General features: G+C 39.7%; 1 protein-coding gene across 4 annotated transcripts in view; it reads left to right on the forward strand.

Annotated features, from left to right (window-relative positions):
* Nucleotides 1-12,693, forward strand: part of Fndc3a (fibronectin type III domain containing 3A) — a 164,493-nt gene that overhangs the window by 71,956 nt on the left and 79,844 nt on the right. Inside the window, exon 1 of one of the 4 annotated variants that reach the window (XM_052732787.1) lies at nucleotides 10,382-10,469. The exons of the other annotated variants lie outside the window; for them this stretch is intronic. Within the exon in view, the coding sequence (XP_052588747.1) occupies nucleotides 10,397-10,469 (73 nt within the window). The 5' untranslated portion in view covers nucleotides 10,382-10,396. Of the gene's footprint in view, nucleotides 1-10,381; nucleotides 10,470-12,693 lie in introns of those variants that run through there. 4 annotated transcript variants of the gene reach the window in all.

Here is a 12,693-nt window from a genome sequence, read left to right on the forward strand (position 1 = left end):
GGCTCTGCCCCTCCAGCTCTCTTGGGCTCTTTCCACTCCCTGTGTTCAGCCCTCCTTGGGAGACTTCTCATGGCTCTGCTACCTTTAACATTCTAGAGTATCCATCACAACCCAGACTTTGTTTATGTAACTTAAACCAGTGGCCTCTGAAGGCCTCCTTTCAGGGACTCCTTGCCTGGACTCAGACCCAGTCACATGTTGTCACACCTCTGCAACTCTCTGGAGGAAGAACCCATAATCCCCTCAATCTTACATCTTGCTTGTCTTTAAAATTCAGCCCCTTTGGAGCTCAGTTACCGCAGCTTTTGTAAGCTGAAAGTGATTTAAATCTCCATTAGGCATTTGCTTTCTAAGAGCAGAAAAGTTGTTTGGTTCTTTCCTTCCACACAGTGGTGGTTCAGCTGTGTGGGGCGTTGCCCTCAGGGTGCCATCCTATTCTAGTACAGAGCCAGAGGCTGCTCTGTCCTGGCACCAGTCACTTTAGGATTACTACTTCTTCTAGCTCATAATTTGTCTGTAATCTTAAACTTCCTAGTGCTCTTTTCCTCTCCAGACTGCACATTTTAAATTTATTTTTGTCCCATTTTTTTTTTTTGCTTTATTTTATTTTGCACAAGAATAACCAGTAATAACCATGCCACAGGCTCAATGTTATGCTGTCTGGGAACTTCTTCTGTCAGTTTAGTCTATTGCTTTTTAATTCACCCTCACACAAATTCTCAGGACATGGATAGAGTACAGCTAGATTTTTGCTTTAGCTAAAGCATCTCACAAATGGCCTCTTGTGCAGGTCTTGATCCCCTCTGGAACATCATGAGCTGGGCTTTAAGCTGTGCCCATAGCTCTCAGTGCTTTTCCATCCCAGAGTTTCAAATACTTCTCCGGAGTAGCCCAAAGACATAAAAGCCACATTGTCAGATTTATTAGACAGCAACCCCACTTCTTGGTACCAGTTTCTGCGGTAGGTACTTTATTGTCTCTGGGATAGAAGAACATCCTGACAAAAGTATGTTAGAGAGCAACAGGCTAATTTGGCTTCCAGTTCCAGAGGATGAGCCCATCATGATGGAGAAGACATAACAAGAGTCAGGGAGAGATGGTGGCAGAACAGGGAGCTAGCTGATCACATTTCACGTGTACACAGGAAGCAGAGAACCTTTCAAGACAGCTGAATCTGCTGGTGATAAAATGTGTAAATACAGGAGCCTGTGGAGGACATTCCTCATTCAGACCACAACAGAGCATCTTTCTTTTAGTGTCTTCCTCTGTTTCTGTCTTCAGTATTTAAAATTCATTCTTGTAGATAGCATTCACCCCTTGATGAATCTATTTTCTCCTTATTTTCTGCTGTGTCATAATTGGCATAATCATGAGATACTCTTTATTTTCTGCTGTGTCATTGCTAGCATATACCTTAGATACCGGGTTTTGGATGTTGATTGTTACCTCACTACTTTCCTGAAAGTGTTTATCAGATCTTTAGGGTCTTTTGAGTAGAGGATCATGTTTGCAAATAGAGGTACTTTGGTTACTTCCTTTCCTCTTTGTATACCTTCTATTTACCCTAGTGAAGATGTTGAACAGTATATTAAGGGGAGGGGCACTCCTCTCTCCTTTAGAAGACATTCTTTTAGCTTTCTCCCATTTGATGAAATGTTGACTGCACTACTTAGTTTTTTTTTGTCAACTTCACACAAGCTAGAGTTACCTAGGAGTGTCATTGGGAAACTGCTTCCACCAGATTGTATGTAAGTGAGTCTGCAGGGTATTTTCTTGTTTAATGATTGATGTGGAAGGAGGGCCTAGCCCAGTGTTGACCATGGTCCTTGGTATATGGTCCTGGGTGGTATAAGAAAGCAGACTGAGCAAGCCATAGGGGAGCAAGCCAGAAAGCATCACTTTTCCATGGTCTCTGCTTCAGTTCCTGCCTCTAGGTTCCTGCCTCGAGTTCTGCACTGACTTCATGATGGACTGTAAGCTGAAATAAAATAAACCATTTCCTTTCCAGGTTGCTTTTGGTCATGGTGTTTATCACAGCAGAAGGCAGACTAGAACAGGGTTCATTGTAGCTAACCTTTACTATGTTGAGCTGTGTTCCTTCCCATGCTTGCTTTTTTAGGATGTTGTCAAAGACCTTTTCCTTCATCAGCAGTGATATTAATATAACTCTCTGTTAGTTGTACTATCATTTTTATTTGATTCTTGGAATTTTTAATTTCCTCCATAACTTTTTCAGTGGGCCATATCTCTTTGGGTATGCTATGGAACTACTAAAGTCAAGATCTAGACTAGGTATTATTCCTAGTTATGTTAATCCTAGATTAACCAGATTTAATTATTCTATCATTATATAAATATACAGAAGCATACATAGAATATACATACACACACACACACACACTTGGGTGCCCTAATTTCATTTCATTCAAAATTTATTTTTTTCATTCTTTCTTTCACTATTTAGTAAAAGACAAAGATAAGTAAGCAAGAGCTCTTTAGTTCCTTAAGTGTTTTTAATGGATCTTTATGCATATTTCTGGGAAAGTAAAATAAAAGTTACCAGATTATTGTCATTACACAATTTTTTGTCATGTGTGTTACCCAAAAGTATTTTGGTGCCCTCTCTCTAATTTTAAATTAATAGCTTTGGCAAAAATAAAGGACATATTTTTGAAATTTTTAAATGTCAGAAATCTGAAAAGATAATTCATGGCATTAAATAAATGTTAAGATTTAAAAAGTAATCATATTGAAGAGAGAAATTAAAAAATAACAGGATAAAATTTAACCAATGATTAAGTTCTACCATTTGATATTTTAAGTTAAGTGAACTATAAAGGAATATGTTACTTAAGACTCTTTTTTAAGCTAACTTGTCTGTCTGCTAATCAAAAAGGGATTTAAGATTTCCTGTTCTTCCTAACAGTTCAAGGCTGTCTGGCCAAACAGTAACAGACAGCACTGTTGGGAGGGATAGGGTGGTGGTAGCTATAGTATGAGGGTCAGAATGTAGGTTTAGTAAGGAACACATCACACAGGCTATTAGCCAAATGCAGGAAGTCAGAGTCCCAGCAGAGTGAGGAGGGAGTTCACACAGGAAGGCTGTCTCCTACAGTCAGAGTCTACAGAGGTGAGGAGGGTACCCTTAGGAAAGAGGTAGAATAGTTTGTGGTGTTTCAACCTGAGAAGTTTGGTTACTTTCCAGAAATTGATGGTAAGACCCTGAAGACACCATATACTTAAGTCATAGGACATGAAGAAATGAAGCTGATACTTACCTGGAAGCTTCATTCGACTGGCTGACTTTCATAGTGCCAGAAAGTGTGATGCATGGGGGAGGGGAGGGGAGGGATGTTAATCAATACTCTTACCCAGATGTGAACCCTGTAAACAAGATATGACTATTGATGCAATACTAGCATGACTGTTACCAGAGTAACCAGCTTCTTCTTGATTGGACTGAAGAACCACTTGACAAGATGGACTGCATGCGTAATCGTGTTAACTGGGCCATTAATGGCTAGGTAGTTTATAGGCCCTATGGGAGAATCTACTATTATTCTGCTAAGTGAACATATTATTAAATTGCTTCATAAATATGTATCCTTAAACCAGTACCCATGTATTAGTGCAGCTCTCAAGAAACACTGGGAGAGCAGAAACACAGTAAGAGCTAGAGAGGGTAGAATACTGCTGTGAAACTGTTTCCCGGACCTGGCAGGGCCAATGCACACATGCACTTGCAGCAGCTATGACTGTATGCACAAGATTAGCACAAGATCAAGTCAGCCAGCATCTGAGCATGGGTGGGGAAAGGGCTACTGGAGTCACACCTCGAGCTCAGGCTGAGGGGAGGGTAGAGTCATTTTCCTCTAACAGGCAACCCATGTCAGGCTGCTCATGTTCTGATGGGCAGCCCTACATCCACATGTGTATTGGCAGCACCCAGTGAACTCACTGTATTTGAGCAATAGTACATGAAGTTGAGAAGGAAAAGTGATGGGAGGGGTACTAGGAGGAGTTGGGGGGAAGGGAGTGGGGCCCAGATTTGACTACAATTTCTTGTATTCTGTTGTGAAATTCTTAAACAGTGTTTGGGTGGAGGGGGGGCGAGCCCTGAGCATGATGAAAGCACCATTAACACTATGGAGGGTGACAAACCAGAGCTCCAAGAGTGGGGAGACTATTTATGTAGTTGAGTAGCCTAACATGGATTGAAGACAGCCCAGCAGGCTTAGACTGTCCATGTGCAAGAGCTGTCCCAAGGTCGATAATGAGGACCTAGTGTGATGACTTTCAAAGGCACACAGTGAGGTAGGAAGTCCTCTTCTTAAGGCCATAATTGTACTCTTGACCCTTCTCTACTAAACCCAGTACATGTTTGCTTTAGTGCAGACATCACTTCTGCAGCCAGAGTCGGGCTACTGCTCACCAGCGCCTACTAGATTATCAACGTGTGTAGGAGGGAAGCTCTGCATCACACCGAGATGACTCACATACACAGAGGAGCTTGAGAGACATTGGCAACACAGCACTTGACAGTGTCTACTCTAGTGCGAGAGAGGAAGACTTAACTTTATAAATAGAAATTGCTTATTTTAGCGGGGCTAGAATGAAATGAGTCATCTTATTCATCTCATTTTCAAAAGAAAAATGAATGAAGTCTTAGAGTACAAAAATAGAAATGTAAATTCAAGACAGATGATCTATGCAGGTTAAATAGTGTCATGTTAACATATTTGAAAAAAAGTATTAACAAATTGGGATTTTCCTAAGAAACTTAAGCCAGGAGAACATACGAACATGAAATAATTTTTATTAGACTGTAGAGACTCATGAAAACTAGAGAAGAGAACCGACTTTGAATACACTGTTTTCTGTACCTTGTGAGAGACGAGCTGGTGTAAGGAGGTAGATTTTTGACTCAGGGAAGACTGTCCAGCCATTCCGGCTGCTTGTAAATGGAGTCATTCATTACAGTTACACCGGATCCTCCCTGTTTTTTGTGTTTGTGTTCTGCTTGGATGATACTATAAAAGCAGTTCTTGCAAGAAAAGCAAGTTTGGCCAGGCAGTGGTGGCACATCCCTTTAATCCCAGCACACAGGAGGCAGAGGCACGTGGATCGCTCTGAGTTCGAGGCCAGCCTGGTCTACAGAGAGAGATCCAGGACAGGCCCAAAACTACACAGAGAAACCTTGTATCAAAAAACCAAAAAAAAGGCCGGGCGGTGGTGGCGCACGCCTTTAATCCCAGCACTCGGGAGGCAGAGCCAGGCGGATCTCTGTGAGTTCGAGGCCAGCCTGGGCTACCAAGTGAGTTCCAGGACAGGCGCAAAGCTACACAGAGAAACCCTGTCTCGAAAAACCAAAAAAAAAAAAAAGAAAAAAAAAAAAAGAAGAAGAAGAAAGAAAGGAAGGAAGGAAGGAAGGAAGAGAAGCAAGTTTGATTAGATGGATTCTTGTGTTTATCATAACTAAAGATTCTTTGATTCCAGAATAAACTCTTTAATTAGACTGAGACCTCTTTACTTAATTACGGGAATGTGTACTCTGAATGAGAATCTTAAATTCAACAGTATACTGTGTGAAGCCATATTTTCAAAGTCCCTGAGCTGGCAAATGGTTATTGCTCATAGAACACCCATAAGCAGACTGTGAGTTAAATAACTTACTAACACTGACCATCCATTAATAAGCATGCAAGAGAGAAACGTCCACTAAGATGTCTGAATCTTACAGGGACACAGACAACCATGCTGGCTTTATCAGCATGTAAAATCTTTCTTACCTCAGGAGTCCAAGAAATGCTATCTTCCATTTTGCTTAAAAATAGAAATTATCAGCTGGGCATGGTAGTGCACACCTTTAATCCTAGCACTCAAGAGGCAGTAGAGGCAGGCAAGTGAGTTCCAGCTTGTCTGCAAATCAAGTTCCAGAACAGCCAGGGCTGTTACACAGAAAAACTCTGTCTTGAAAAAAAAAAAAAAAGATATTATCCCTTTGTCTGATTATCTGATTAAGAAAAAAATGACAAAAAACCCTTTTCCGTAGTATTCTGTTGATAGATTAAATTAACTTTGAAAACATTTCTTAAGATTTATCTATCTATCTATCTATTTAGTGTGTGTGTGTGTGTGTGTGTGTGTGTGTGTGTGTGTGTGTGTGTGTGTACTACATGTGTACAGGTGCCTGTGGAGGCCAGAAGAGTGTAATATCCCCTGGAGCTGGAGCTAACAATGGTTGTGAGTCAGCAGATACAGTGCTGGGAACTGAACTTGGATCCTTTGGAGGAGCAGCAAGTGCCCTTGACTGCTGAGCCATCTCTGCAGTCCTTGCTAAACCACCTTTAAGTATACTACTGTACTTGTTTGCTTTGCTAATCATTGCATCTCAAAAATGTACTTGTTATACTTGGGAGTATTTGAGAGCCTTGGTATCTTCGTAGGAGTACCAGTTCAGATTGTGTGTGAAAATGTTCATTTAAGTATGTAAATGGTGGGCTGTAGATATTACCTGGATATAGAGCATTTAAAATGGCTATTTTCTTACAGATCATCTTCCGTGTATAGAAAACTGTTGAGGTCAGCGCAGGTTTGTTGAGTGGTATCACCTTTGAGTCCTCCAGCTCTTCTTACTCAGGGAAGCCGAGAGCCATGATCACCCAGACCGTGGTGCTTTGCTTTTGCAACCATGTCTTGCTGTGTAACCCAGACTGGCTTTCCCACCATCCTCTGCCTTGGCTTCCTGACCAGGGTCCTGAGTCTTACCCAGCAGTTCAGTGGCATTAAACCATTCCCAATGACTTGACCAGCAATTACTGAACAGCACTGTGGCTGATGTGCCTTCCTGTTCTCCAGTGGGGGGTTACTTGGTCACCTCAAGAAATTAACATAGCTGTTGTTCCCATATGGCCATTGTCGGCAACCTTACTGTGCCTATTTTTCCTCTCTTTTTTGCTGTTTCTGTTATCAGTACTTTTCTGTTCATGCCCTCCTTATTCCAGTAGCAGATCCTGAGTCTTCTTCCATGACAGTGGGTTTTGAAGAGAAGAGATTTGTCTGAACCAAGTGCTATTTTCCCCCTGCTGTATGTTCCAAGGAATAAGCACATAGCCATCCTTTCTCCCAGTTAGCTGACTCTTTTATATTTGGCCATCTCCTTTGCAGAACATATTTACAAGTCTCCCAGACTGAGCAAACTGACCTCTGAGATCTGAAATTCAGTGTTGGGTTATGTGCTTGGAAGGGCTCTATTCCTTTAATCTGTTCCTCAGAGTGAGTCCTTTCATCTGTAGATCTTGGGGCTCCTACTCATGTTCTAGACTGAATCCTCATACGTATCTCTTTAAGACCTGCTTAAAGCTTTCTCCTCCCAGCATAGCTTAGTGAGGAAGGGGAAAGGACTGGAGAGCTGTTGTGCAGGTAGGACTTATGGTGGATTACTCTGATTTTCTTGGATCCCTGTATCATCTTATGGTTAGGGATATTATGGCTTTGCTATTTAAAATACCCCTGACATTTATCATCAGTCAACTGTCCATTGTATATTGTAGTCACAACTTTTTGTGCAGTTACTATAGCTAGAAGCATAAACTGTAACTTTCCTAAATTCACAACAGTAAAACTCCAACAACAGATTTTGTGAAAGATTTCATGATGTGTTAAAGGCACAGGTCTGAGAGCAAGTTGGCCTGTGCTTGAAAACAAGCAAGTGAGAAGCCTAAGAAAGAAAACAGATTTGATCCCCAAATAAAGAACTGTAGTTGAAACTTTCGGAAGGTGAGGAGTAGTCAGTTCTGTGTCCTTCTGTCTCTGTAGCACTGTTTGTATAAAGGGGCTGGTCACCTGGGAGTTTCTCATCTACCTGAACATTTTGGGTCTCCTGTGGGGTTTTTTGCTTGTTTTGTTTTGAGGCAAGATCATACTCTGTATCCCAGGCTGGCCTAGACCTCACTGTATAGCAGACTGGCCTAGACCTCACTGTATAGCACAGGCTAGCCTCAATACTCCCAGCAGTTCTCCTGCTTCTGCCACCCAGGTGCCAAGATTACATCCATGAGCCACCATGCTTATGTTCAGTTTCTTTTGAGTGAGTGTTTGGAATTGATGCCTTAAAGCTTTTCACAAGTTTAAAATGTTGGAATTCTATTGGCTTGGAAAATTAATCAATTCTGACCATAATTTTACTTTATGTAAAATGATGAGCCAGTTGATTAGATTGAATAGTTCCTACCAAGTCTTAACACTTTATATATTCATAATTGTGCTAATTGATCATATCTTAAATTTATTTTAATAACATAGGTATCAATATTCTAAATTAGGGGTAGGCCCAGGATTGCCTGTAGCCCAAGTTGAATTTGATATATAGCCAGGGATGACCTTAAACTCCTTATCCTTCTGCCTCCACATCCAAATGCTAGAATTACAGGCATGTTCAATATACCCAGCTTTGTGGAGGTTTTATTGTCTTCCTGCTTGCCTATCTGCCTGCCTGCCTGCCTGTCTGTCTGTCTGAATCTCTTTCTCTCTCTCTCTGATGGGATCTTACAGTGTAACCCAAGCTGGCCTAGAATTTTTAGCAGTCCTTCTGCTTCAGGCTCCAAAGTGCTGGGATTAGATGTTAGTCACTACCTCCAGCTTTAAATTTTTTATAAGACCACCAACTGGTCCAGTGACTTCATTACTACAAATCTGACCCTTACTAAAAGGTTTTAAGTTCTACACAAATAAATAACATGGGTTAAAGCAATATGTAGTAGATTCTCATTCCTACATGGATAGGCATTAATAACTTTATTAGCCAAAGTAAACTCTGGAGTTTCATTCTTCATGCATTGCTTAGAAAATCTTAACTGTCCTGGGAAATGCCTTAAAATATAGCCATTGGAGGTCACCTAATTATATTAAAACATTTACCTGTTGTATTACTCTTATTGAGGAAAACATCACTACTATTAGAGTGGCTCAGGATACTAGTTTTAAAACATAGTCTTGTATATGAAATGAATTAAGCAGATTATCCACTCATAAATGTAGCCCCACTTTTTTCTACTGAGTGACTGTAACTCACCTGGAGTACATTCTGAAATAGTCCTCATTCTCCCCAAAAGCTATTTGAATGTTACATTTCAAAAGAAACTATTTTGTATACGACTGAGTTAGGGTAACATTGCAACATTTATATTTAAAAGCAAAATATAGGCAAGCTGAATTGGCTATATTCATCAGTTATTCTTAATAAGTAATGTTAATATCTTATATATTTTTCTCTATTTTTTCCTACCACACTGGCAAACCTCAGTCATTTTGATATATATTAACATTCAGGTTCAAAGGAATATAGCAGTTAAATTAAATAAGCCAGACACAAAAGGACAGATACCAAATGATTCAACTTATTTGAGTTATTAAGAGTAGTCATATTCATAGAGACATCATGTGCAATGCTGGTTGCTAGGGCCTAGAGAAGCGAGAATAACGCGTTGTTATTTAGTGAGCACATAGTTTTAGTTCTAAAGATGGTTAGAGATGGTAGATACATACCAGTGTAAATGCATTTAATACTAAACAACTGCAGATGTTAAAATACAAATTTTATATATGTATATGTGCAAGAATTACAAAGTTAATTTAATTTCTTTTAAAAAAAAACTTTTAAAGTAGCAGAGAGCTGAAGTAATGTTATAGAATTCAAAGATGGCCCAAGGTCATTGTTCCCTTTTATATAAACCCTATAATCTTCAAAACTGAACTTGATGAATTTCACTTCTCTGATTGGGTTATGCTCTGTGTACAGTTGACTTTTAAGAGATCAGGATGACTCTTACCTAATCATTTGAGCTTTTTAAGAGAACAAACCTCTTCTTAGAGAAGGACATCAGAAGTCCACAAGGCTTGCAACCAGACCAAGAGTTTATCTGCTGGCCTTGAAGATGGAATTGTGGACCAGAAAAGGACTTTGAGTGAGTTTGAGGAGCTTACTGTGGCCCTCAGATGATAACCAGAAAGAAGTGGCTCCCTCGTGTGTACAATTCTAAGACTGGGTGTCTCCATGCCATGTAAATTTGGAAGAGTCCATCGATTTCCAGATGAGAATACAACCTATCTAACACCTTTGTTTTCACGTTGTGGGGGCCTTAGCCAGAGAAACCAGTCACACTAGGTCAGATTCTGAATTTCACAACTGTGAGCTAATTAATGTCTTTAAAAAAAAAATGTTCGTGGTCATTGTGACATAACAATAGAAAACCAAGACAAGTAGTATGGACTTCTTTTTTTTTTTTCTCTCTCACAAAGATTGGCCCAGAGATAGGCAGTACTCAGAGTCTTTCTGCTCTGGACCATTAAGGTGACCTCGGTTACACTGCCACCTTAGAAGATTGCCCTAGTCTGCATGGTCCAAGACGGCACACTACCTTGTCCACATCCCACACAGAATGGAAAAGGACAAGAGAAGAGGAAGACATGTAAGATCCTCATCCTCTTTCATTGGCTGTAGTTAACATAACCAAGTCATGTTGGGGTTCAGTGCGGAATCAGTGCCTAGAGGTTTTAATTCACAGCAGTTGGTTTCAGCTGTTCAGAAAGAAGAGGATACTTTAGTTTTGAAACTAAATACAGTCTTGAATGATTTTTGAGAAATATTTCAATAGAAAACATATCATTCAAGTCAACTGTTGCTGAACTGTGAGTAGTGACTGGTCTGAGTTTCTTTCCCTGTTGTGATAAAATGCTTTGACAACAGCAACTTGAAGCAGAGTTTATTTTAGTTCAGCATCCAGGGAAGCCAAGCAGTGGAGTTTGACCATGTCCACAGTCAGGAAACAGAGGAATGAGCACCTCATCCACATTGGTGCTCGGCTCTCCTCCTCCATTTGTACAGTCTGTGATGGGGTATACTTATAAAACACCTTTCTCTTTAACTGCCAGCCATAAAGCCTTCTTTTCCAACTGAAAACATTTAGAAAATAACCTTTAAATTCAGCCATGGTAAAGAGAACATACTCTAAATAATTTAGTCTTCCAAGGGCCATAAGTACTGATTGCATTGTATTCTTGTTGTAGGTTACATGAAAGACTGAATTGAATAAATTAGTAAGTCTAGAAATATGACCTAGAGATGCCTTTTTAAAAATCTATTTAATTTAAATAACTTATTACTAAGTATGTGTAGTCACTTTCTAAAACTCTGGTGAACACCAGCATAGAATTCATCTCCATGCCCCCATGGAGTTTATGGTCTTCTAATAAAAAGAAAATTAAGGAATTACATGAAATAGTGTAGCTGGAGAGTTTTCTCTCCTGGTCCCGCCAAGCCCCAACAGTCCAACAGCCCACTTATAAAATAAAAACACAGACGCTTATATTATTTAAACTGTTTGGCCTAATGGCTCAGGCTTCTAGCTATCTAGTTCTTACATCTTAAATTAATCCATTTCTATAAATCTTTACCTTTCCACGTGGCTCGTGGCCTACCAGCATCTTCACATGTTGCTTGTCATGGCGGAGGCTGGCAGTGTCTCCCTCTGCCTTCCTGTTCTCTCAATTCTCCTCTCTGTTAGTTCTGCCGATACTTCCTGCCAGGCTACTGGCCAATCATTGTTTTATTTATTGACCAATTAGAGCAACACATTTGGCATACAGACCATCCTACAGCAAAATAGTGCTGTGCTTGAGAAAGCAGGAAGGGAGCTGTGCATGCTATACCAAGAGCATCTCAAGCAGACCAGGGGCTCTAGGACATGATGTACTTCCTAGAGGAAATCACAGCCCGAGTCCTGTCCTCTACCCTTTCCATCTAAAAAATAGAAGGTTACAAACTTTTGTTGGAGTCTTGGTTTAATTGAGGTTAGAATGATTTTAAATTATTAAGGTTATAAGCAGAATTAACTCTTGATGAGCTCTGAGAAAGCATTGCTTTTGATTAACATAGATGCACAGAAAATAATTGGGCATCTTTGCTTCTAATTTTGCAGGTTTTCTTATTTTCTACATAGTTTGATAATTTTGGCAAATTTGATATAAATCACAAGCTATTTAATGTAACTGTTTAAATAGACTGTTCAAGTGTTTAAACTTTTTTCCTTTGAAATTAAGACTCTATACTTACTCAGAAAAATGGTTGACCATATGGTATTTTGAGTGCAGAGAAAACTAATGACTAGTGCATCTAAAGAAAAAAGGAAGAAAAAGAGAAACATAGCAGCAAGTTTATAAGTTTGTGACAGTAGTCTGTCCATTTTCTGTAAGTCAAAGTGGGAAGGAAAAGTGTCAATTTTATATTTTATAGAACCAGCTTAAATAATTCTGGCAAATGAGAAAGGCAGATAAGAACCCTAAAGCCACAAACTTTAGTTATTAAGGATTTTTCTCAACCTGGAAAAGTTTGAGGGTGAACCTGGCTGTATTGATGAAAGGGGAATTTTAAAAAATCATCATCATCATCATCATCGTCATCGGATTTTCTCTACTTACTCAGGCCATTCTTTGAAGGAATGCTAAGGGAATAATATTTGTTATAAACTTATTTTATGCTTTTTGTGTGTTTTTATCCTTATGAAAGAATATCTAGAGAGATCATCTTTCTTACTAAAACTAAAAACCACACTTTCCAAAGTTGGCCATATTAGGAGAATCTCCTGCTCAGAAAAACACTGTATCGTAAATACAAAGATTTCCTTTAGCTTGACA

The sequence above is a fragment of the Peromyscus californicus genome, unplaced genomic scaffold, assembly GCF_007827085.1.
Source record: "Peromyscus californicus insignis strain IS unplaced genomic scaffold, ASM782708v3 Scaffold_12__1_contigs__length_115047231, whole genome shotgun sequence".
In the NCBI taxonomy this organism is placed as follows: domain Eukaryota; kingdom Metazoa; phylum Chordata; class Mammalia; order Rodentia; family Cricetidae; genus Peromyscus; species Peromyscus californicus.